The 27,487-nt window shown below is 42.9% G+C and overlaps 1 protein-coding gene across 2 annotated transcripts in view; it reads right to left on the bottom strand.

The window, feature by feature from the left end:
- Positions 1-27,487, bottom strand: part of DLGAP1 (DLG associated protein 1) — an 825,909-nt gene that overhangs the window by 410,816 nt on the left and 387,606 nt on the right. For both annotated transcript variants that reach the window (XM_060200748.1, XM_060200749.1), the window contains exon 4: positions 21,740-21,830. In XM_060200748.1, coding sequence (XP_060056731.1) covers positions 21,740-21,760 — 21 coding nt within the window. In that variant the 5' untranslated portion in view covers positions 21,761-21,830. The remainder of the gene's footprint in view (positions 1-21,739; positions 21,831-27,487) is intronic.

Below are 27,487 nucleotides of genomic sequence, written 5' to 3'. Positions count from 1 at the left end.
CCCTTTTGTTGCCCTTGTTGTTTTATTGTTGTAGTTATTATTGTTGTTGTTGTTGGATAGGACAGAGAGAAATGGAGAGAGGAGGGGAAGACAGAGAGGAGGAGAGAAAGATAGACACCTGCAGACCTGCTTCACCGCCTGTGAAGCGACTCCCCTGCAGGTGGGGAGCCGGGGTTCGAACCGGGATCCTTATGCCAGTCCTTGTGCTTTGCGCCACCTGCGCTTAACCCGCTGCGCTACAGCCTGACTCCCCCCACATGTACATTTTATCTAGAAAACTATTCAGATTTCTTTCCTGCTTTATTGGGTTGGCTATTTGGTTTTTTTTTTTTTTTTAGCTGTATTTTTTTTTATTATTATTATTGGGGAATTAATGTTTTACATTCAACAGTAAGTACAATAGTTTGTACATGCATCACATTCCCCAGTTTCCCATATAACAATACAACCCCCACTAGGTCCTCTGAATCCTTCTTGGACCTGTATTCTCCCCACCCACCCATCCCTTTTACTTTGGTGCGATACGCCAATTCCATTCCAGGTTCTACTTGTGTTTTCTTTTCTGATCTTGTTTTTCAACTTCTGCCTGAGAGTGAGATCATCCCATATTTATCCTTCTGTTTCTGACTTATTTCACTCAACATGATTTTTTCAAGCTTCATCCAAGATGGGCTGAAAACGGTGAAGTCACCATTTTTTACAGCTGAGTAGTATTCCATTGTGTATATAGACCACAACCTGCTCAGCCACTCATCTGTTGTTGGACATCTGGGTTGCTTCCAGGTTTTGGCTATTACAAATTGTGCTGTTAAGAACATATGTGTACACAGATCTTTTTGGATGGATATGTTGGGTTCCTTAGGATATATCCCCAGGAGAGGAATTGCAGGATCATAGGGTAGGTCCATTTCTAGCCTTCTGAGAGTTCTCCAGACTGTTCTCCACAGAGGTTGGACCAATTGACATTCCCACCAGCAGTGCAGGAGGGTTCCTTTGACCCCACAGCCTCTCCAGCATTTGCTGCTGTTACCTTTTCTGATGCATGACATTCTCACAGGAGTGAAGTGGTATCTCATTGTTGTCTTTATTTGCATTTCTCTGACAATCAGAGACTAGGAGCATTTTTTCATGTGTTTCTCGGCCTTTTGGATCTCTTCTGTGGTGAATATTCTGTCCATGTCCTCCCCCCATTTTTGGATGGGGTTATTTGTTGTCTTGTTGTTGAGTCTGGCAAGCTCTTTATATATATTGGTTATTAAACTCTTATCTGATGTATGGCATGTAAAGATCTTCTCCCATTCTTTGAGGGGTCTCTTGGTTTGGGTAGTGGTTTCTTTTGCTGTGAAGAAGCTTTTTAATTTGATGTGGTCCCATAGGTTTATACTTGCCTTAGTCTTCTTTGTAATTGGATTCATTTAATTGAAGATGTCTTTAAAATTTATGTGGAACAAAGTTCTGCCAATATTTTCCTCTAAGTATCTGATAGTTTGTGGTCTAACATCCAAGTCCTTGATCCACTTGGAATTGACTTTTGTATTTGGTGAATACAGTGGTTCAGTTTCATTCTTCTGCATGTTTCAACCCATTGTTTCCAACATTATTTGTTGAAGAGACTCTGCTTTCCCCATTTAATAGTCTGAGCCCCATTGTCAAAGATTAGATGTCCATAGGTGTGGGGGCTTGTATTTTTTCAATGTTGGTTGCCAATACCTTATCAGAGGTGTGAGATGCCAATGTCTTCTCCCAGTTACTGGGATGAAGTAATTTTTTTCTTTTTATCCTTGTAGAATTCCCTTTCAACCTGTACAAGCTTTTCAATTCAGTGTAGCCCATTTACTTAGTAACGCTTTAGTTAGATTTACATAGTGTTGAGTTTCCAAATATGTCTTTGTTGCAAAGTTCCTGAAGTGTTTCACCCATGTCTTCTTCTATGTATTTTATAGTTACAGGTCAAATATCCAAGTTTTTGCTAAGTTAATTTTGGTGTATGGTGTTAAGCAGTGATCTAGTTTATATTTTAAATTTTTATTTATAAAATGGAAATATCGAGAAGACTCTAGGACAGGAGGGGTACAACTCCACACAATCCCCACCCCCAGAACTCCGTATCCCATCCCCCACCCCCGACAGCTTCCCTATTCTCTATTACCTTGTTCATTTTCCTTGGAAGTGTCCAGTTTTCCTTGTGCCACTACTGAGTCCCTCACTGTGTTTAAGAAGGTGGTAGCCAATGTCATTTTAATAGCTATTTTATTTTTAGTTATTTTGGATAGAGACAGTGAGAAATTGAGAGAGAAGGGGAGAGAGACACACCTGCAGCCCTGCTTCACCACTCGTGAAGCTTCCCTCCGCAGGTGGGGCCCAGGGGCTTGAACCTGGATCCTTGCTCACTGACGTGTGTGTTCAACCAGGTGTGCCACTATCAAGCCCTCTGACATCATTCATTTCATTTTGTGACGTGTAGTTCTGCTAATTCTTTGATGGAGACAAGCTATAGATCAATTCTTTTTCCTTTCAGCCATCACTTATCATTCTTCCACTTATTCTGAATGACAAATAGAAGAATCGTTTGAGATATCTGTCTCTGACATCCATGTTCAGGGGGCTGCTGTGACCTGGGCTTAAGAATTTTAACGGTAGAAAGCATAATGGTTATACAGAGGGAGTCTTGTGCCTGAGGCTCCAAAGTCCTAGGTTCAATTCCCCCACACCACCATAAGCCAGAGCTGAGCAGTGCTCTGGTTAAAATAAAAAAGAATTTTATTTAATTTTATTATTTTTTTTTGCCTCCAGGGTTATTGCTGGGGCTCAGTGCCTGCACCATGAATCCACTGCTCCTGGAGGCCATCTTTCCCCTTTTGTTGCCCTTGTTGTTGTAGCCTTGTTGTGGTTATTATTGTTATTGTTGATGTCGTTCGTTGTTGGATAGGACAGAGAGAAATGGAGCGAGGAGGGGAAGATAGAGAGGGGGAAAAAAAAGACAGACACCTGCAGACCTGCTTCACCACCTGTGAAGTGACTCCCCTGCAGGTGAGGAGCCGGGGGCTTGAACCAGGATCCTTATGCTGGTCCTTGGGCTTGGTGCCACCTGCACTTAACCTGCTGCACCACCGCCCGACCCCTCCAAAATGAATTTTAATGATGCTGCTTCCTGCTGAACTCAGAGACGACAGGAAATACTGGGCTCCCACTGTTCTCTGCCATCTAAGAGAGGTGATTCAGATCTTTGCCTCCTTTAAAATGGTGAACACCGGGGAGTCGGGCGTTAGCACAGCAGGTTAAGCACAGGTGGCGCAAAGCACAAGGACCAGCTTAAGGATCCCAGTTCGAGCCCCCGGCTCTCTACCTGCAGGGCAGTCACTTCACAGGCGGTGAAGCAGGTCTGCAGGTGTCTGTCTTTCTCTCCCCCTCTGTCTTCCCCTCCTCTCTCCATTTCTCTCTGTCCTATCCAACAACAATGAGATCAATAACAATAATAACTACAACAATCAAAACAACAAGGGCAACAAGAGGAAATAAATAAATGCTTTGAAAAAAATAAAAATGGTGAACAGCATCATTAGTACCTTATTTTGGAAAGTTTTAAGTGGCTAAATGTTTTAGAAGAAGACAAATTAACAGAACTTGGGATTCTAGAAAAGTATAGACGAAGAGAGAGAAACACAGTTGTCTCTAGTACTCACTTATAGTGTACTTAGCTATTCTCTGCAGGGCTCGAGACTGGTGCGAGGGGGCTGGCTCCAGAGACTCATACGTGTCCTTTTCCGCAGCTCCTAGGCCACAATTTCTTCAATCTTTATTTCAGAATGGTGGTGACGGAGGGTAGGGAGACAGAAAGACAGGGAGACATCATAGCACTGCTCTACCTTCCCTGCCCCTGTGTGCTATGATGTTCCCAGGACTTGACTCAGGGCCTCTTGCACTGGGAAACTTTCTCTCTACTGCTCTGAGTGAAGTAGTTTGATGTGGATTATTTTGTTTGCAAAGGACATTTCCAATCCCAGAGCTAACTAGCATTCAGTATGACTGTACAATGCCTGAACTACCAGCTGTTAGAGCAGTTCACACTGCTCTGTGTCTTTCTGCTACCAAGTCCTTCTACTGAGACTTTCCCAGTCTCAGAAAGCATGCCCTATACAACTTATGAATGAGTTAATAATGATCAACACTAAAAAGACCAACAGCACCAAGTAGGTAGGCAGAGGCCACCTGACTGGTCAGTATTGCTATTATTTATTTACTTTACCAGAGCCCTGCTCAGCTCTGGTTTTTGGTGGCGTGGGGGATCGAACCTGGGACTTTGGAGCCTCAGGCATATAAGTCTCTTTGCAGAACCATTCTGCTACTGCCTAGCTCTCTGACTGGTTACTGTTTAAACTTTCTAGCGCTGCCCTGTAAAAGAGGATTTGCTTGCAAGTGTATGAGGTGCTAAGTGTCTTTTTTCCACACAATCTGGATATGCTAGCTTTGGGGATGAGGCCATTTACTCCCCTTGGGTAGATTTGCCTCTTCTGTAAGATGGTGGGGGGGCCTGTCTTACTTTTCAGATAGATTCTAGAGCTGACCCCATGAGCAGCAGCTGCTCAAGGGAATATGGTCCCATTCCCCAAGCAGAGAGCCTTCCCCTTATCAGGTCAGCAACCTTATTTTTTTCTGTCTGGATACCATATTTTGAAAAATAATTTTGTCTGTTTAAAATTTCAAAAAACAATCCCTGACTTAAGTGAATGTTAATCTTCTTCTTATTTGAAAATTACTAAATTCAATTATAACCATAATTACAAAACATTTTACTTGGTGGTATCAAGCTGGACTGCTCTGCCAGGCACACCTCAAGTGATTCACAGGGTTAGGCTCAGAGTCCACGCAACGTCACTGTGAGACAGTGGGCTAAACATTACTAAAACCCCAAGTGCTTCACACGGCTAGACTCAGAGTTCACGGAATATCACTGCGAGGCAGTGGGCTAAGCATTATTAAAACTATATTAAAGTTTAAAAAGCCTATGTGCAGATATAGTTATTTTTTATTTTTACAATTTCCTTAGACACATTTGAAGCCATCATTTATTCAGAGGTAATAATCTTATAATGACTACTTAATGAAATATACATCGAGATTCTTTCTTATGTGTTATAGTTACCGACTTATAGACAGTTTCCAGTGCATTTTATCGTTAACTTTTGCACTTCATTAGAGTAACAGTTTAACAACTGTGCATGTGTTCTCTTTCTTTTTAAAATATTATCTTTATTTACTTATTGGATAGAGACAGCCAGAAATCAAGAGGAAAGGGGGTGACAGAGAGGGACAGAGACACCTGTAGCCAGATCTTTAAGGTATAGTCCTGGTCTGAGATTTTTTAAAAAATATTTATTTTCCCTTTTGTTGTCTTTGTTTTTTTACTGTTGTTGTAGTTATTATTGTTGTTATTGATGTCATCGTTGTTTCATAGGACAGAGAGAAATGGAGAGAGGAGGGGAAGATAGAGGCGGGGAAGAGGGGAGAGAAAGACAGACACCGGCAGACCTGCTTCACCACCTGTGAAGCGACTCCCCTGCAGGTGGGGAGCCGGGGGCTCCAACAGGGATCCTTACTCCGGTCCTTGCGCTTTGTGCCACGTGCGCTTAACCTGCTGCGCTACTGCCCGACCCCCGAGATTTTGTGATTTTTTTACCTGGTATTTTACTAAGAGTTTCTCAAAAATTCCTGAGTGATTAAAAGTAAATCATATATTGACTGATTGATTGAATCCAGCGTTCTCGCCGCCTGCACTATAAATCCACTGCTTCGCCACTTGCAAAGCTCTTTCCCTTCAGGTGGGGGTGGGGGCTCCAAGCCAGCTCCTTGCACAGTGTGACATGTGCATTCAACCAGGCGTGTTGTCACCTGGCCCTGCATTTGCTTGTACTATCAGTGTTTCTCCACCTCCAGTCAAGACCTGGAGAGTTTTTTTTTTTTTTTTTCATGGCAGCCTGTAGACATCATTCATAGCAGCTTAGGGATTTTTTGAGTATGCCTGCTTCACGGTGGGAGAAAAAAAAAAAAGTTGGATGCTAATCTGTAAATGTGAAAGTCCTGATAGCTGTGTCTTTCACATGGGCCGAGGGAAGAGACCACGGACTCCTACCCAACCCAGCTGAGCTGCCTTTAGGCTCAGTGCTGGCGTGTTCAGATGTGCCCGCCTTTCTCCCTCCTCTGACCTCATCAAACATGTGGTAGGCAGGGAGGCCCTGGCCTTTGCCCCCCGATGAGCACAGCTCAGGTGCACGCTGATGAAGGGCACTGGTGGTTCTCTGGGAACTAGAAACCGTGTCACGGCAGCAAGTGAAGGTGTATGCAGGGTAGAAGGCACAGGTTCAAGCCCCTGGACCCCACCTGCAGGGGGAAAGCATCATGAGTGGAGTGGTGAGGCAGGGCTGCAGGTGTCCCTCTCCCTCTCTACCACCCCCTTTTCCTCTCAATTTCTGGTTGTCTCTAACCAGTAAATAAATTCTGTGCCTTAGTTTGGCAGAATACACAGGAGAGGAAGTAGACAGACTCCTGCAGCAGACCCTGAGCAGGGAGTGAGCTAGTAAATGGGTGATGTCAGGGGCAGAGAAGGCAGTGCGCTGGAGGTACACACAGTGGCTGTTTGGTGACTTGTCTAGGACAAGAAAGGAATTCAAAAGACCAGTGTGAAGAGAGCAAATGAGTGCCATGTAGCACTAACCAACCTTATGTATTCTGTCCCCACTGCTCTTGGAAGTATATTTCCATGTATTCTCATTTCAGGTTTAATTTGTAAAACCTTAATGGTCAGATCTTTAAGGCACAGTCTGGGTCTGAGATTTTGATTTTTACCTGATATTTTACTAAGAGTTTCTCAAAAATTACGTGAGTGATTGAAACTAACCATAATTAATCAATTAATTACTTGCCTCCAGGGTTATCGCTGGAGCTCGGTGTATGCACCACGAATCCACAGTTCCTAGAGGCCTTTTTTTTTTTTTTTTTCCATTTTTGTTGCCCTTGTTGATGCTATTGTTATTATAGCAGTTGTTGTTGTTGGATAGGACAGAGAGAAATTGAGAGAGGAGAGGAAGACAGAGAGAGGGAGAGAAAGACACCTGCAGATCTGCTTCACCACTTAGGAAGTGACCCCCCCTGCAGGTGGTGAGCCGGGGGCTTGAACCAGGACCCTTGCACTTCGTGCCATGTGTGCTTAAGTGCTGCGCTACTGCCCGGCCCCCCTAAATCAGATTTTGTATATTTGTATATCTCCTTCTCTGTCTTCTTGGTAATGGAATAGAATTAATAAGAATGGTATTAGAGTCTGTTGCTTCCCCCCCCCCTCTGTCTTTCTCTCTCTCTCTCTCTCTCTAGGGTTACTGCTGGGGCTCGGTGCCAGCACTACAAATCCACTGCTCCTGGAGGCCATTTTTTCCCCATTTTTGTCACTGCTGTCATTATTGCTGGATAGGGCAGAGAGAAATCGAGAGAAGAGGGGAAGACAGAGAGGGGAAGAGAAAGACAGACACCTGCAGACCTGCTTCGCTGCTTGTGAAGTGACTCCCCTGCAGGTGGGGAGCCAGAGGCTTGAACCAGGATCCTTGCACTCTTTTTTTTTTTCTCATTGTTTTTTATTAGTGATTTAATAATGACTGACAAAATTGTGGGGTAAGACAGGTACAATTCCATACCACCAGTTTCACATCCCATCCCCTCCACTGGAAGCTTTCCTGTTCTTTATCCCTCTGGGAGCATGGACCAAAGGTCTTTATGGGGAGCAAGCAGCAGGTGGGAGTTGTGGCTTTTCTGTTGCTTTCTATTGAGAGAGAAGACCTTAGGGGAATTACCTGCCTAGGCCAGTGGGGATGTGGAAATTCAGAGTGTACGCCTCTGTATTTGAGCTGAGAAAGCTGAAAATACAAGACATATTTCAGTGTGTTCCTGCCTTAATAGATTACTATCAAACCTACTCTCCAGACCAGTATTCAAGATTCGTGTCCCTTCCCTTTTCCCCAGAACACTGTAGATTTCTTTCGGTATACCTCCTGGTTATCTCATCAGAACTACCCACTTGAGCTGATTTTTTACAATTATTTTTGCCCTGCTTTGATAACGTCTGTATTATTACAGGACAAGGAAAAGCACTTCTTGGTAGCATTTATGGAAATGACAAATTGAAGAAATTTTTATTTATAGCATAAGCTTCTACATCATATAAAATTCAGATTTTCACAAGAAACAGGATACAGTTAGCTTAGTAAGACAACACACACAGAGATCCTTTTACTCTGCAGTTTCTATAAGCCTCAAAAATGCTCACTAAACAGTTCCTACCCCATTGCATTCCCTCCTTTTGATTGATGCTGTTTTTGTAATTTAAAACATGCTTTGAGAAGGAATTGTTTGGAGCATCCTTGGCCAGACAATTATTTTTCAAAACTGGGCAGTGTGAGGAGTCCTACTTTCTCCTTTGAACTGAATTTAAAGATTTTTTAAAAGACCAATTAGCACCTCTCTTCATTTTTAAAACTAGAAATTCACATAAAAATGTACTTATTTAACAAAAGTTTATCTGGAACCAGAAAATACCAAAGCAATCATGAGAAAAGAAAACAGAGGAATCAAACTCCCAGACCATTGGAATTGGAATAAAAACAGCCTAGTAGTGGGACAAAAATAGACACAGTGACCGGTGGAACAGAACTGAGAGCCCAGAAATAAGCCCCCACACCTGTGGACATCTCATCTTTGACAAGGGGGCTCAAAGGATTAAATGGAGAAAGGAGAGTATCTTCAACAAATGGTGGTGGAAAAAAAAATGGGTTGAAACATGCAGCATAACAAAACTGAATCATTACATTTCACCACACACAAAAGTAAGCTCCAAATGGATCAAGGACTTGGATGTTAAACCATAAACTATCAAATACTAAGAGGAAAATATCACTCTGTTCCATCAAAATTTTATAGGCACCTTCAATGACTTAGTCCGATTGTAAGGAAGACTGAAAATAAACCAATGGGACTGCATTTAATCAAAGAGCTTCTGTACAGTTAAAAGGAACGACCACCCACAGGAAAAGACCCATTACAGAATGGGAGAAGATCTTTACATGTGGTACATTAGACAAAAAGCTAATTAATAACCAAAATATATAAAGAGCTCCCTAAAATCAGCAACAAGAAAACAAATGACCCCATCCAAATATAGAGAGAGGCTATGAGCAGGATATTCATAAAAAAAAAAAAGACCCAAAAGGCCAATAGACACATAAAAAATGTTCCAAGTCTCTGATTGTCAGAGAAATGCAAATAAAGACAACAAGGATACCACTGTGAGAATGTCACACATCGGAAAGGATAGTACCAACAAATGCTGGAGAGGTTGTAGGGACAAAGGATCCCTCCTGCACTGCTGGTGGGCATGTCAATGGGTCCAACCCCTGTGGGGAACAGTCTGGAGAACTCTCACAAGGCTAGAAACAGTCCTACCCTATCACCCTGCAATTCCTCTCCTGGGGATAGATCCTAAGGAACCCAACACACCCATCCAACAAGATTTGTGTGCACCTGTGCTCATAGCAGCACAATTTCTAAAGCTAAAACCTAGAACCATCCTAGGTGAGGTGTCCAACAACAGGTGAGTGGCAGATTGAGTTGGGATAGATATACACAATGGAATACTACTCAGCTATTATAAATGATCAAGTCACCTTCACCTCACCTTGAATGGGGCTTGAAGGAATCATGTTAAGTGAAATAAGACAGGAAGAGAAAGATGAGTATGGGATGATCGCACTCATGAACAGAAGTTGAAGAATAAGAACAGACAGGGGAAACTCAAAGCAGAACTTGGGTTTGATGTATTGCACCAACGTAAAGGACTCTGGGGGCGGTGGCAGTGGGGTGGTGGGATCCTGTTGCATGCTGGTGGGAGAGGACCTAGGTTCGAGGTGGGAGTGTTTTGCAGAAAAGTGAGAAATTTTACACATGGACCAACAACCGTATATACTGCCAACTGTATTAATCCCTCCAATAAATTATGTACCTACTTCAGTTAGGCTTCATTATTAGAATGGTTGTGTGACCTGTATACATAAGTCCAACTATACATTGTGGACTTGATACATGTACAAGCAATTTCAAAACATGAAAATTTCTTTGTCAGAATTAGGAAGATGTGTGTGGGTTCCTGGCAGACCTTCACGATGTGAGGAAGCATCATCAGGGACTCAGAAGCACCGTAGAGCAACATTGTAATATCTGTCCTAGTGTAGCCAACAGAATCCAGCCTTTAACATAGCAGGCTGAGACAGTCAAGTCAGGTTCATGATCGGATTGTATATAGGAGAGCTACAAAACAGCCTTTCCCTCAGCAGAAAGGTACAGAGCACATGGCACCAGTTTGCAGTCCTGACAAGGAATTGTCTTCAGAAGCAAGACGATGAAGAGACAAAGCTTACTTGTATAAAGCCCACACAATAGGACCCAGTCAACGCACCAGCCATGCAAGTGGGAAAGAAGGCGGAATTCAACGGTGCAGGGGAAAGAGAAGAAAAAGTAGCTGAGGGGACTCGGGCAGTAGCGTAGCAGGTTAAGTGCACATGGTGCAAAGCATAAGGACCGGCCGGCATAAGGATCCGGGTTCGAGCCCCCGGCTCCCCACCTGCAGGGGAGTCACTTCACAGGTGGTGAAGCAGGTCTGCAGGTGTCTTTCCCATCTCTGTTTTCCCCTCCTCTCTCCATTTCTCTCTGTGCTATCTAACAACAACAACATCAATAATAACTACGACAATAAAAAAGAAAAGAAAAATTAGCTGAGACAAACTAAGGCTTAGCGGGCTCTGAATAATGCAGGCATCCCTTTGAAAAGAGAAAAAAAAATCTTATTCACTTACTATGTTTCAGGACAGAATATGCTTTCTGAAAGAAAATCATTGATTTTAATTAGTTGTATTCTTTTTATTTATTTTATTTTTAAAATATTTATTTTCCCTTTTGTTGTCCTTGTTGTTTTTCATTGTTGTTCTAGTTATTGTCGTTGTTATGATGCTGTTGTTATTAGATAGGACAGAGAGGAATGGAGAGAAGAGGGGAAGACAGAGAGAGGGAGAGAAAGACACCTGCAGACCTGCGTCACCACCTGTGAAGCGACTCCCCTGCAGGTGGGGAGCCGGGGGCTTGAACCGGATTCTTACGCCGGTCCTTGCGCTTAGCGCCACGTGCGCTTAACCCGCTGAGCTACCACCCGACTACTGCTTTCTTTTTTATTATCTTTATTTATTGATAGAGACAGCCAGAAATTGAGAGGAAAGGGGAGACAGAGATGGAGAGAGACAGAGAGACCCCTGCAGCCCTGCTTTACCCATCATGAAGCTTTTCCCCTGCAGGTGGGGACCGGGGGCTCAATCCTGGGTCCTTGGGCACTGTAACATGTGTGTTCAACCAGGTGCGCCAACACCTGGCTCCCATTAGTAGCTTTCTTACAGGGCTTTGTCTGTATACATCTACCAAAGCCATTTCTTGATGGTGAGACTCAAATAAAACCACTGAGATGGAAATTTCTTTCATCCTTTCAGGAAGAGATCAGCATTGGAGGTTGGGAGTGGCATAGCAAAGCCAAGGAAGAGTGATAGTTTATGAAAATGATAACACATTTTGCATTTGAATTACTTTCTGCCGTGGTTTCAAGTAGTTAATGACAAGGACATTAAGCTGTAGAAGAAGTTAGTGGAAGATGGGGACCCAGTGATCTGTGCTGACGATGACTGGCTCAGCTGCGGGCACTCCAGAGAACCTGTCCCGCTGTCTTGACAGCATATCTGACTGTGCTCGCCAAACTCAAGGAGCCCCGTTTAGCAAACCTACTAAGAGGCGTTTGATGCTGGGACAGATCCTCTAAGAAAAAGTTCTAGATTTGTATACAACCAAAAAATGCTTCTCAAAACACACACACAAGGGGCCAGGTGGTGGTGCCCCGGGTTAAGCACACACGCTAGTACTAAGCACAAGGACCCACTCAAGGACCAGGGTTCGAGCCCTGCTCTCCACCTGTAGGGGTGACAGCTTCACAAGAGGTGAAGCAGGTCTGCAAGTTTCTCTCTTTCTCTCCTCCTCTTTTCTCACTTTCTCTCTGTCTCTATCCAATAAAATGGAAAAACTAGCCACCAGGAGCAATGGATTTGTAGTGCCAGCACAGAGCCCCAGAGATAAGCCTTGAGGTAAACAAACAAACAACATCACCATTACTTACAGCAATGCCCCCTCCCATAACAGGTGTTCCACAGCTCCCCTGGTTCAGTTACACAGGCTCCCACTGTCCTCACAGGCATGGAGAAACACAATTCCTTCCACTTGGTTTTTTCAGGACTGGGTTAGTACCACTCCACACTGAACTCATTCCTGGGTACCTCAACCTCTCTGCTGCTTTCTCTTAATCCTGCCTGCCACTCTCTAAATAGCCCCATTCCATTCTTCATTTCAATTATTCCAAGTGAGGTCTCTTTCCCATGGGATTCTGACTGATCCAGTGTGGCTAAAAATACCTCAAGCCTGACAGAAGCCATTGTGAGCTGTAATTTCTGGCTGCTTCTAGACAGCTAAATGATTGTCACTAGGTGAACAGTGAGCAGTTTCTTGCTTATAAGTTCCAAAATGAAACAAAACAAAAGTTCTAGAAAATCCAGCTACAACTTCAAAACCAAAGAGGTCTGAAGAAATGAATCGAATTCCACGAGGATTAATTAATCACGCACTTTTATAAGCACTTGAACCACCTGCTGCTAAATCACATATGTCAAGCAGACTTCAGGAATTATTCAGAACTGTGAACTCTCTAGAATGATTTATCACAATTGAAACTCAGAATTCAGAATATAGTTCCTTGAATGCTTTTATATTCTAAAAGAAAAAACCTGATGTATTGTTTGGATATTAGACAATTCACTGCAGACTCAAAATTTACTAGACCACAGAAGCCCTCTTAGTTTGAGCTGGACATGAAAGTGTTTATCTTAACATTATATACGAAATGCCTATAGATTAAGTTTAATATTCTTTGTGAAGTGACATTTCAAGTAGTACTACAGGCAAAGTATGATTGAAAAACATAAAAAGTGGTTCATAGCTTTAACACTTTGATTCTGACTTCTAGTCTGGGTCTTATTCTGTAAGTGGTGGTTGTCATCATGGACTGATGATACATCTTTGATTTTACAGACTCAGAATCCAACTCAGTTGAAATAAACTGAAGATGTTTCTGAGGGTATTATGAAACAAACGACTCAGATTTTGAGCAAAGAGCTCCTTCCAAGAAGTTAATACACATATAATCCAGGTAAATTTAGAAAAAAGTGTTAAAAACTTTCTTTGTGACTACTAAACTCCATCAACTACTCCAGTCAGTGCTTGGTTATTTGATCTGAGTTCTTTTCTGGCCCCATATCTTTAGGTTAATAATGCTGCCCCCTAGTGCTTCATCACTTTGGTGCAATGCAAGTTAAACAAAAACACTGAAAGGTTTATTTTCTTTCTTTTTTTTTTTTGTATTTTATTTACTTTATTTTTGAGAGAGATGCAGAGAGAGAAAGACACAGAGGTAAATATCAGAGCACTGCACAGCTCTGGCTTATTGTGGTGTGGGGGATTGAACCTGGGACTTTGGAGTCTCAGGCATGAGAGTCTCTTTGCATAACCATTATGCTGTCTACCCCCACACTGAAAGGTTTATTTTCAATGATCACATATAGATTGGTATCAGAATGCCTACGATATCTTTGTGTCATATATGATATCATATTTACTCTTATAAAATAATGTCATATTAAACTTGTATACTTTTCAGAAATATTTAAAGCAGTAAAATTTAATAAGATAAGAAATAAATTGGGAGTTGGGCGGTAGCGCAGCGGGTTAAGCGCAGGTGGCACAAAGCACAAGGACCGTCGTGAGGATCCTGGCTCGAGCCCCCGGCTCCCCACCTGCAGGGGAGTCACTTCACAGGTGGTGAAGCAGGTCTGCAGGTGTCTGTCTTTCTCTCCCCCTCTCTGCCTTCCTCTCCTCTCTCCATTTCTCTCTGTCCTATCCAACAACGATGACATCAGTAACAACAGAAATAATAACTACAACAATAAAAAACCAAGGGCAACAAAAGGGAATAAATAAATAAACAAATTAAAAAAAAGAAAAAAGAAATAAATTACCTAACATTTTTGGGTGCCTACTAAGGTATAATAGAGATATCATACTAAAATTAGAGTAAATATAATTTGTTATAAATTTTTAAGTGCATATATTCTAGAATACGTGTATTATTTTGACCTCTAAATTTGGGAAACAGTAGAGATAGAATGAGGATAATTTAAAATTCTACAAGTGCATCTTGGTTTTGCATCCTATTTTAATCAGGAAAATCATTCTGATTGTGTATGCCTGGGGGTGAGCACAAGGCCTCTTTCACTCAGCTCAGTGGGTTCCTAGGTTGAGTTTTTCCTCCTGTTCCTCCTCCTCCTCTTTGATCATCACCACCTTTTCCTCCTTTTCCTTTTAAAAAAGAGAGGGATAGGAGGGGAGGAGAGGAGCCTAACTTCCTTCCGTCATCCCCGGTACTTTACAGAGTGCTCCAGTGTGGTGCTAAGGTGGGAAGCCAGGGCCTTGCACCCTGCAAGGCATGTTCTCATCAGGCAAAGGGCCTCCTTGGCCATCAACTAGACCTGGTTCTAGCCTAGTCCCCGCCAGCCTAGTTCTAATGAAATAATTATAATCTATTTGTCCATTTAGCAGGTAGAGCATATTTAAAATTGAGATCCTTTATATACTTTTCTCCACACTAAGTTTATGCATGCAAATATATGTGTGTGTGTGTTTTAATTAAAAAAAATTTTTTTTGGGGGGGAGGCAGGAGTTGGCGCATCTGGCAGAGTACACAGGTCACCATGTCCATGGTCAAGTCTCTGGTTCCCAAGTGCATGGGGGAAACCTCACAGGCGGTGAAGCAGGTCTGCAGGTGTCTGTCTTTAGCACCACCTCCCTTCTCAATTTCTCTCTGTTCTATGAAATAAAGAAATAAAGAAATAAAGAAAGAAAGAATCATCAAGAAAGGCAGGTTAACTTATTGCCTTGTAGCAATAAAATTTAATGAAAAAATAATTTTTTAAATTATTTCTTTTTTGAAACTGGACAGCGTGAAGGAAACCTTCAATGCCGGTGAAGGCTGGGTTTGAACCTGGGTCTCAGCCATGCTAAAGTGACACACTGTCCAAGTCAGCGGCTTCTCCAGACTGCCCCGGAGTACTCTTGCTAGAACGTAAGCCACAGGAAGACCATGGCAGCAATGCGGGACATACAGCACAGGCTTCTAGTTCACCTCACGGGACAAGGCCAGAGGATGTTCATTTTGTCAAAATTGTGGCACTCCCTGTTCAAATTCAGTGGTTAACTTTTTCACAGTGCTTTAAAATTTATTTTCCCTTTTGTTGCCCTTGTTGTTTTATTGTTGTTGTAGCGATTACTGTTGTTGATGTTGTTGGATAGGACAGAGAGATGGAGAGAGAAGGGGAAGACAGAGAGGGGGAGAGAAAGACAGACACCTGCAGACCTGCTTCACTGCCTGTGAAGAGACTCCCCTGTAGGTGGGGAGCTGGGGGGCTCGAACCGGGATCCTTATATCTGTCCTTGCACTTTGCGCCACCTGCACTTAACCCACTGTGCTACCTACCGTCTGACCCCCATTCACAGTGCTTTTTCCCATGTTAAATATTGAGGTTTTTAATGTACAATATAATCACACATTTTCTTTCTCCATAACACATAGAAGACAGTCCCAGAATAAATGTTAAGACTATCACCAACAAGATTATTAAAAAAAAAAACAGCTTTAGCTTCTTTACAGGTGATTTTATTCTTGTAATAACATCCCACTTTGGACAAACAGCCAAATCAGGTTTTTAAAGTTGGGAGAGTCCTCTTAGTGTTGTTACGCCACCTACTGGTCACACAGGCGAAGCTGTCTACTGGTCACACAGGCTCAGCTGTCTCATTTTGCTTTTAACGCTCAGGGAATGCTTTGTCTTATAATGATGTGAAGTTTAAATAACAAAGGAAAGTTTATAAACCACATATAGTAGTTATCTCAATTTCCTCTGTGATTTCCTCCCTCTAAGTCGTTAATATTTAAGTGCTGTGTTGAAGTTATTCATTACTTACCAATATATATATGTAATAATATCTTGATCACCTGTCTTATGTAGCTATAGGGTATCATAGTTGATAAGACTTTTCTCCACCTAAAATAAATTGTATGTGTGTCTATATCATATGTGTGCTAGTCAAAATGAAGTGCTCTATCTATGAATTTTACCTATATATTTATAAAATTAAGATTCATATAATGCTAGCCTGGAGTGTTGAATTTCGTATGACTAGGCAATCTAAAAGAACTTTTTTAAAAGACATAAATTAAGTCCTTTCATGTTTATTGATAGGATCTAAATTCTACAGCCAACATCATATTCAATGGTGAAAAACTGGAAGCATCTCCCCTCAGATCAGGTTACTAGACAAGGCTGCCCACTATCACCATTACTATTCAACAGAGTGTTGGAAGTTCTTGCCAGAGCAGTCAGGCAGAAGCAAGGAGTTAAAGGGATATAGATTCAAAGAGAAGAAGTCAAACTGTCATGATATGCAAATGACATGATACTATACAAAGAAAAACCTAAAGAATCTGTCAGGAAGTTCCTACAAATCATCTGGCAATATTGCAATGCCAGGGTACAAAATTAATACACTGGAATATACTAGAATTTGAACTTGGGACTCTTGAATCTGCTGACTTGTACGTTCTGTGGCTTAATACTAAACTATCTCTCCAATCCATACAATGTCACAATGATATCCAAGCATGTTAACACTTGCTTGCTAACATGGAGTTGTCACTAGTTAATAACATCACAGTTCAGAGACATATTAGTGTCTTTTCACACTGCCTTGTCTGTATCTCCTCTTTCCTGTAAGGTAATGTTAAGACCATTGGAACAGGGACTGGCCCACACAGAGCCCCATGTGATCATGTGATAGTTAATACAATAACATCTCTCCTGCCGCGGCTCTCAGCAGAATATTAGCACTCACTGCTCTTCACCAGGCTGGCAGAGGTAAGATCACAGAAGCCCAATCCCAATGGTGCCAAGGGGACACTGGGAGGACACATTAGTGATGACTTACAGATTCCTAGGTGACTCTGATGGACCTCTGACAGGGTTGTATTTGGATTCTCTGCTTCTAGCAGGGAAGGTGAAGAGGGACACTAAGAATTATGAATCCAGAACAGCCCAGTCAGAGGAGAGAACGGGAGAAAAGAAATGCACATAGCAACACAGGACCTAACTCCTTGTGCAGTTTCCTTCTCCAGGTAGCTAGATACCTGAAGCACCTTTATTCTCAAGACAATGAGTGTGGTTATCGCTTAATGTTCAGCTCAGAGTTGCGCTCAACTCTCAAGAAGGAAACAAAAGCTTTCACTTCACTAGTTATAGTAGACATCAGTTCAGACAGGACAGAGACAACATTTTGTGTGTGTGTGTGGGGGGGTCTGTTCCTGTGCAAGATGAGTTCATGGCATCAGTATGCTGCTTTCTTAATAGAGGGGGAGAATGCAGAGAGGGGTGTCATAGATGTGGCAAAGTTCCTCAGAGGAAGAGAAGGACCAGGACGCAGGCACTAGAGTGCTTACTTGATAGAGGTTCTGTGCGGGTGTCCTAGTGGTCTATATGGATGCCAAGATGCCAGGAAGGAAAGTCATAAAGTATTTGGTAATAGTGTTTGAAAGGAGAGGCGGTCCCAGGAATAGACATGGTAACTGGCATCCTGGTGGCTGCCATAGGGACTTCATAAAATAGTCAGAAAAACCTTCAGGCAAACTCTGAAGAATCCAAAGAAGTTATCCTTCCCAGGAATACAAGTACCATCAGGTCAAAACATAATTAAATAGTTCATAAATATACCAGATTGGAGAAAAAGTCACAGCACATCCTTGCATAAAGAAACATAAAAAATAATCTTGACTTTTCTGATAGTCCAATATATGTGTGTGTTGGGACTATGTGTGAGCTTGATAGAGCTTAGGGAGAACCACCCCCATCCTTGGATGGAGGTCTGAGAAGATACCCTCTTGGTGAGTCTCTCCCAACCGAGGTGAGCAAAAGGGGGGAAACTCAGACTTAGTTCTTTCCTTCTTGACTCTCAGGCCCACAGAAACCCCAGTACTTCTCCCCATTAACCGCAGGCCACATGGCCGCCTACTTTAAGATTCACTTACTCAAAGTTCACAGAGGGGAACACACCTTATCACACACTCCTAGCAGCGCCCTTTGATGTCCTCAATTTGCATCAAGCCTTGCTTATCTTCTCTCTTGCCTTAACTGGTTCAACCCCTCTCCTCCCCTCAAACGCCTTTGGGTAATTAAATGCCTGTATCCATTAAATGCCTGTATCCGGAGACTAATTATCTTGACCTTTATGTATCTGCATCAACTCTTGTCATAACAAGCTCCTTACCATAGGGGCAAGTCGACCTTTAAGACACCTGTAATTTCTGATATATTTCAATAATCTTCTTCTTCTAGCATTTGCCCTTCTTCCGTAGCCAGTCAACAGCGTCAGGTTGAGCCTAATGTCAAGTTTCGAGACCTCCTTTGTATCTGGAGAGGTGGCAGTCGTTGACTATGTGGGTCATAGTCTGTCTGGAGCTGCAGGGGCAGTTTGGGTCATCTCTGGCTCCCTTTGTTTGGTTTTCTATTTAACTCATGTCCACTTGCTAACAAACGAGTTCTGAGCATGCTGCAGTCTCCCCGGTGCCTTTACTCTAGAAAGAACTGGTCCCTTAGCTTTCCCCTGGAGATGACCCTGCCAGAGACCCCGACGTGTGTGTGTGTGTATATACATGGTTACCATAAGTTGACTTATAAGCAAGACTACTATCATTTTGACTTTATATTCCTAGGTTACTATGTTTGTTTCGTTTCAGATGCTGTTCTGTAATTGAAGAAGGTTCACAGGATGTGGGGTAACTGAAATTCAGTCCTTTTCTATATAATATTAATCTGTTTTTCCAGATTTGTTGAAAAACAATTGCTAAACCTCATTGTATATGTTTAAGGCATATAGCATGATGCTGTGATTTATGTATTTGTGAAATTATGACCATAATAGGTTCAGTTTACACCTATCTTCTTGTTAGAACAAAAAGCAAAGAAAACATGTTCTTCTTGTGATAAGATCTCAGGATTACTTCCTTAACAACACTTCTGTATTCGATAGAGCAGTGTGATTATATAGCTATCACACTGCTCATTATATTTCAGTACTTATTCATAACTGAAAATGTATGTTATCAACTCCCCCATGCCTTCATCCAACTATTCCTCCCTCTACTCTCTGCCTCTGATAACACACATCTCTTTGCCTTTTCTCCCAACCCCCCATTTTTATTGCCCTTGTTGTTATTGTTATTTTTGTTATTTCTCTTAAAACACATTTCCCCTTTTCTATGTCCTGGATGCCATGGACAGAGGAGACGGACTAAATACTATAAAGGAGCTGGGAGAGGCCCTCCTCCCCGCAGTCCATCTCCTCTCTCATAAACTGACCTGTTCTCCACACAGAAGTCAGGTCTTCTAGCCCTGCCCCAGCCCATGCTAGTCTAAGAATCAGACTCTCTGAAAATGTACTATAAACCACACTGTGAAGAGACAGTCACATAAAAGAGTGCTTTTACAATTACAGAAGCCAGACCTTCCACCTTCTGCACCCCACAATGACCCTGGGTCCATGCTCCCAGAGGGATAGAGAATAGGAAAGCTATCAGGGGAGGGGGTGGGATATGGAGATTGGGTGGTGGGAATTGTATGGAATTGTACCCCTCCTACCCTATGGTTTTGTTAATTAATCCTTTCTTAAATAAAAAATAAAAAAATATAAAAAAAATAAAAAAATAAAAAAAGAGTGCTTTTAGATGGCTAATTTCAGCTTCCTAGGATATGAAACATGTGTGACAGAGTTCCAGCCTTCATGAAAGTACACTGCAAAGCCACTAAGAAATAAGCAATACAATTTAATTTTTAAAAGTTAAGGGGTTTATAGTCAACAATATTTATACCCCTTTCCCATATTTGGGAGCTACTCTCTTCCCTGATCCAGCTTTCTGGTCCTTTTTCCAGCCATGACATCATCTCCCCAGACAGTAACTTGGATCCACCTGCACATCAGATGTCAGGCTCAGGAAAACAACAACAACAACAACAACAAACTAGTATAGTCATGGGCCCTTTGGAATATAACTAAAATAGGCCTACTAACTATCTACAAAACGGAGGACCCAACTCTTCATATGAGCTTTTCCAGCCTTCAGGTTCATGATTAGTTAACATATTTGTTTGGCTTTATAAGTTAACTATTTTTTCAGCCACCAGATTCCAGATTTTAATATGATGCCAACCAGACTTCCCTGGACAGACAACCCCACCAATGTGTCCTGGAGCCCCACCTCCCCAGAGTCCTGCCCCACTAGGGAAAGAGAGAGACAGGCTGGGAGCATGGATCCACCTGTCAACGCCCATGTTCAGCAGGGAAGCAGTTACAGAAGCCAGACCTTCCACCTTCTGCACCCCACAATGACCTTGGGTCCATGCTCCCAGAGGGATAGAGAATGGGAAAGCTATCAGGGGAGGGGATGGGATACAGAGTTCTGGTAGTGGGAATTGTGTGGAGTTGTACCCCTCTTATCCTATGGTTTTTTCAGTGTTTCCTTTTTATAAATAAAAATTTAAAAAAAGCTAAGATAATTTTGTTTAGGGGTCGGGTGGTAGCGCAGCGGGTTAAGCGTATGTGGCGCATAGTGCAGGGACTGGCATAAGGATCCTGGTTCGAGCCCCCAGCTCCCCACCTGCAGGGGGGTTGTTTCACAGGCAGTGAAGCAGGTCTGCAGGTGTCTGTCTTTCTCTCCCCGTCTCTGTCTTCCCCTCCTCTCTCCATTTCTCTCTGTCCTATCCAACAACAGCATCAACAACAATAAAACAACAAGGGCAACAAAAGGGAATAAATAAATTTTTTTTTAGATTTTTAAAAAATTTTTTTATATTTATTTAATTTATTTATTCCCTTTTTGTTGCCCTTGTTATTTTATTATTGTGGTTATTATTGTTGTTGTCATTGTTGGATAGGACAGAGAGAAATGGAGAGAGGAGGGGAAGACAGAGAGGAGGAGAGAAAGACAGACACCTGCAGACCTGCTTCACCGCCTGTGAAGCGACTCCCCTGCAGGTGGGGAGCCGGGGGTTCGAACCGGGATCCTTATGTCGGTCCTCGTGCTTTGTGCCACCTGCGCTTAACCCGCTGCGCTACAGCCCGACTCCCAAATAAATATTTTTTAAAAAAGATAATTTTGTTCAACTTGGAGAAACAAGATAAAGATTTTAACTGTGCATTGAGATATTTTCTCAGGTGTTCAAACAAACAAAAAAAGAAGCCATGAGTTTACTCAAGCTCTTCGGATTCCTGGTTGACTCTAGGTGTGCGCACGTTTTGGGGCAGGACGTACTGCGCCAGAGACCACATGGCTGGAAGTGGGAAGCTGGCCATGAGCTTTGGAACCTAGACTCACACACCCTCCACCCTTAATCTTTGTCTGTTTCAAGACGTCTGCAGTGCATGGGCTCCCTTCTTTCCACAATGCTACTTCACTGAGACTTACTGTTCTTGGTGTCTTTGTCATCCAACCGAAAGCTCTTTGGAGCACAGTAGAACTTCCGACAGCAGTCAGTGGATCCCAGAGGAGAGTTCGCCTGTTGAAAGAGTAAGCCAGCGTCAGCCTTGTGGTTATGTATACAGCAAACAGGAGGTGGTGCTGGAGATTCAGAGAGATTTGCGAGTCCTATGACCGACTTGACAAAGACATTTGCAACTCTGTTACCCTGTATCATCATGTGTATTTACTTACAACTTGGGAAATTTAAGCAAACTGAATTCACACTTTTTCTTGAAATATTTATCCTTCTGAATCAATTTCCATATTGAGTTTTGGTGAAGCCATATTCCACAGCCCTCCTAATTATCCAGTTTCTCTCTCTCTCTCTCTCTCTCTCTCCATATGTTTACCTGATTCAATTACTCATTTAACAAGTATCTTTTCTGTGCATCAGGCACTGAGCACTGAGTGGCAATGTGTCCCGGGGAGTTAACAGTTCCTGCTGTGACTCTCTTTGCCTTGTGTGTCCTTCTCATTTAGTTGGCTTGCTGAGGTATCCTCTCCATTATGTCTAGTCGACAGCAATGCACAGGTTGCAGGCAGTCTGAATCTTACAGCCTGTTTGATTCCTTTTTTGGCTACTTTTAGTAGTTCTCAATCCTGGTTGTGTATCAAGGTCAAGTGACAATTGTTTAGTGCACACAGGAACCCACCTGCAGAGCTAGTGGGCCCCAGAAAGTTTCTCCTGGAATTTCTGGTGTGAACACAAGTGTGTAAACAGTGGTCCAGTTGAGTTCTGAACCTCACCTCTAAGTAAAGCTACTTTATTCTTCAGACATGCTATGCACATCCTTACTTCACAGTTTTCGGTGTTTCTCCACTTATCCAACATTTTTTCTCCAGCTCTCCAAGGCAAATACAGTGCTTAATCACCCTTGACTCTCCAAAGGATTAAGAACTGTTTATTGACTATGAAGGGGAGTTGGATCTCCTGACCCAAAACATGTGCCTTTGACACAGCTGGAGGCAGCTGCATAACAGCAGACGCAGGGAGAGGCTTTATCAAAGCCCTAGACCCCTAGAGACATTCTCCACAAGGAACTCAGTCACTATCTATCTGGTCTCCAGAGCTTTTCGAACTCGGGATGACTGACTTTCCTTACAGAAGAGGAGACAGGAATTACCACACTCAAATGAACTATGTCATTTTATCAGACCTCTCAATGAATCCTTTTTTTTTTTTTTCAGTTTCCTTTAATCAAAAGTGATATCTACATGTGCTTACTATATAATTAAGATGCTTAATTCATGAGCAAGGCAAAAGAATCCAAGTTAGTTATTTTCTTGCTATCTTGTTATAGTGTAAGAAGACAAATTTGAACCATGGACTATTTTAGCAGATACTAGGGTTAAAACACAGATGGGGGGTAGCTAGTATAATGGTTATGCTTGAGACTCTCATGCCTGAGGCTCCAAAGTCCCAGGTTCAATCCCCTGTACCACAACAAGTCAGAGCTGAGCAGTGCTCTGGTCAAAACACACGCACACACACACACACACACACACACACACACACACACACACAAAACCCAACAGATGGAGACCTTAAATATCTGGATTTCAGAAACCACAACGGTTCACTGTCTTCATTGTGAAAAGCTTTGGCTATAGCTCAGTTCTTTCCTCCCGCATCTAATGAACAGTAAAATTCTATCTTGTAAAATAATCTAAGTTGACATTTTCCTCTGGTCGTCATAGCAAACCCTTTATAAGTACTACCAAGGGCTAATGTTATTAGGAGCACACATATTTGGCAAGCTTACAGCAGTCTTACCCCCTTTTTATAGCAACCATGTCCTGTGCACTAGAGTTAGGACACTTTACAATGTGAACCAACAGTTTATTTGAAATTTTCTTCTAAGAGGACAGATATGCAGAGCACACAGAGTATTGTATAGTCATACTTGGAAATATGGGGCTGCATTAAAGTAAATTCCTACCTCTATTTTATACCTTAAAATAAAATCCACACCTCCAAAAAGTTTCATTTATGCATTTAAAAGAATGACAGAGAGAGAACTATAGCATCACACTGGCATGTACTGCCGGGCTAGCGTGAGGGTGTTTCTTCCCGGGCACGTGCTCTCTGGGTTGGAGAGAACTCGACCGGAGCCAGCCTGGGCTGCTGCTTACTCAGCGAGCAGGAGAGAGAGACCAGGAACTCCTGGCGGAGCGGGAACGCAATGTGTCTTTACTGATCAGAGACAACGCTTTTTATATCTTAGAAACCGGAAGTGGCAAGTCAGAAAAGGAAATGGCTAGGAGAGGGGGTGGAGAGAAGGAAAGAGTGGGCTAATGGTAGAAGCTCCCTTAGCAACTGTTGCGAAGGTTTTAGCCAACGTGATTAATTAATACCCCGAGGGGATAACTGGTGGGGATCGTTCAGGCAAAACAATGATTATGTAAATAGACCCTAGTGTCAGCAATGGAGCATGGAGCGGGGGAGGGGGGGCTGGCTTTAAGGCCCGACATGTACCATGCTAGGGCCTCATCTTGGGGCTTCCTGCTTGAGGGCAGGGCTTTATCCACTGCACCACCTCTTGGCCACCTATTTAATCTTTTGTTAAAACCTAATTTTAGTTATTTATTTTGGAATAGAGACAGATAAATTGAGAGGGAAATGAAGAGAGGGAGGGGGACAAAACGAGGGAGAGAGACAGAGAGAGACAGACACCTGCAGCACTGCTTCATCACTCATGAAATATCCCCCCTACAGATGGGGACCGGGGGTTTGAACCCAGGTCCTTATTATGCACTGAGCTACACTCAGCCAGGAGTGCCACCCTCTGGCCCTGCTTCTACTTTTCTTAAGCAACTGCCCTAAGTGATCTTCCCCCAAAACAAATGCTCTCTTTTCAGTGGCCTATACCCTACACCCTTTCTCCTTAAAGATGGTATATAATCTCTCAAATCTTCTATTTTTTTTGGGGGGGTACTCATTTTATTACTTGGGATTCAAGATCTAATGCACACAATATCAAAAATTAATACATTTGTATGCTTTTCCTGGTTTATCTTCCTAGTGTCCATTTATTTCACAGCACCTTTTAAAATTATTGGCACATTTCTCTTTATAGGTAGCAGGAAATCAACTCAGGGCCATGTGTGTTATACTGCTAGGCAGCACCAGACTCAGTTTTTTAGTTCTCTAGAGCTAAAGATATAAAGACGAAGAGAAGAGAAAGGCAACAGCACTGAAGCCTGCGTCTGCAGAGTGCCCAGGACAGTGCATGACGCCCCCATGTGGCTCCAGGGTGGACCCTTGTTTTGAGCTGAAGACACAAGTGGGGGGGGGGAGCCTTTCCTTTCCCGCAGACCATCTCCTAAGATTTCACCAGTTCTCAGCTCTGTTGAATCTCCAGCAACATCTTCCTCATCCCAACGACTGAGCTCAGTCAGACCTTAAGCCTTCAAAGATTTCTGTTAAGCTTTCTATTTTATTTTTCCTCATACTTTTTTAGTTTGAACAAAATTAAAAGTGGACATCATACATTCATTGGGGAATAGAGAATATGGCACGTAATAAATTCTCACTTCATCTGAAAAACCAGAAATGATATGTTGCCTTTCTTATCTTAAAAAAATTTTTTTTAAGTATCTTTATTTATTGGATAGGGACAACCAGAAGTCGAGAGGGAAGAGGGTGACAGAGAGGGAGAGAGACAGAGAGACACCTGCAGCCCTGCTCAGTTTCACAATCCTACCCCCTACTTCCTGGGACAGAGAGGGGTTGGAGATTGAGTTCAATGGCTAATGATCTCATCAATAATCTCTGTGGAATGAAGTGTCCCCCCTCCCCCACAGCCCCTAACTGCAAAACAGGGTTTGGAGGGCTTTTGCACTGGCAGGAGAATTGTGTGGTTCAAGAGTGGGTGTCCTGGGCCTTTTGCTCTGAGTCCTGCCAGCCACTGTAGCAGAGCACAAGAAAGGGGAAGAAATGACTCCTCTGTGCTGCCCCAGCAGCAGGTCAGGGGCCGAAGGCAATGAACTGAGCTTCCAAACTGGCACTCAGAATAGGGGCTGGAAGGAGGCAGTTGTGGAGGGCTGAGCCCGTGACTGCTGAGAGGCCGACAGTGCCAGAGTGGAGGAGGATTGTGGGGGCGTCTGCAGGTGTTAGAAAACAGCTTGGCGGTATGATGGGAAAATTCACATGCTGGAGCTATAGTCAGAAACATCACACACACAGAGGAAGCTCTGTGATGTCAAGGACTCCTGTGATTGGCCCAGGCTGGCCTCGGTGATCTAGAGTGAATCCCCCGTTTTGAAACTCGGTGGGTTAAGACCTTCAATCTCCCTGCTATCTTTTTAGCATTATTTTTTTGTCACGTGATGTTACATATTCAGATGGGAGGGGGCTCTTTGGGCATGGATGGCTGTGGCTCGCCATGATTTTTCTATTTTTATCTGTGACAGGAGGTTTAGAAATGACAGTGACGCCCAATGTTGTGTCCTGAATTCAGTTCACTACAGAACAGTGTCGTGACACACACACCAACAGCATTTGGACAGCAGTTATGCTTTCCAGGGAAGAGTGAACCTACATGTTTGTTGTTTTTTTTCTCTTGAACAACTTGATTTAAAAAATAAATGATTTGATTTAATTAGCTGATTTTTAAAACTTTATAAACAATGCAGTCATGCAGGAACTGAGATTAGAGATTAAGAAAACGTTAGTCTGAGTAACAGTCTCAGCCTGTCAAAGATGAAAAATAATTTTTAAAAACTGATTGGTGGTATCACAGCAGCTACTGATTTACTGGTTTGTTTAGAGACTAAGAGCTGTCAGTGGATTCCACTAGTGACAGCAAACTTCTCTTTCTTTCTTTTTAGATGAAGGGTAAAAGAAAGGAAGAGAGGGAAAGGAGAGGAGCCACAGCATCACTCCCACTCCGGACACCATCTGGAAACTCCACTTTATATACAAGGAAACAAAGACACAGACAATTCAATGAACTTATTTTGGGTCTTGAGCTAGGGAAACTCAGAGTCAGGACTAGGGAGACTCAGAGTCAGGACTAGGGAGACTCAGAGTCAGGACTAGGGAGACTCAGACTCAGGACTAGGGAAACTCAGACTCAGGACTAGGGAGACTCAGAGTCAGGACTAGGGAGACTCAGAGTCAGGACTAGGGAGACTCAGAGTCAGGACTAGGGAGACTCAGTCAGGACTAGGGAGACTCAGAGTCAGGGCTAGGGAAACTCAGAGTCAGGGCTAGGGAAACTCAGAGTCAGGGCTAGGGAAACTCAGAGTCAGGACTAGGGAAACTCAGAGTCAGGACTAGGGAAACTCAGAGTCAGGACTAGGGAGACTCAGAGTCAGGACTAGGAAGACTCAGAGTCAGGACTAGGGAGACTCAGAGTCAGGACTAGGGAGACTCAGAGTCAGGACTAGGGAGACTCAGAGTCAGGACTAGGGAGACTCAGAGTCAGGACTAGGGAAATTCGGACTCAGGACTAGGGAAACTCAGAGTCAGGACTAGGGAAACTCAGACTCAGGACTAGGGAAACTCAGACTCAGGACTAGGGAAACTCAGACTCAGGACTAGGGAGACTCAGACTCAGGACTAGGGAAACTCAGACTCAGGACTAGGGAGACTCAGAGTCAGGACTAGGGAAACTCAGAGTCAGGACTAGGGAAATTTGGACTCAGGACTAGGAAGACTCAGAGTCAGGACTAGGGAGACTCAGAGTCAGG

Source organism: Erinaceus europaeus, chromosome 10 (genome assembly GCF_950295315.1).
Source record: "Erinaceus europaeus chromosome 10, mEriEur2.1, whole genome shotgun sequence".
NCBI classification, from domain to species: Eukaryota; Metazoa; Chordata; class Mammalia; order Eulipotyphla; family Erinaceidae; genus Erinaceus; species Erinaceus europaeus.
The sequence above is the reverse complement of the archived record's forward strand: the minus strand, read 5'-3'. Positions and strand labels throughout refer to the sequence as shown.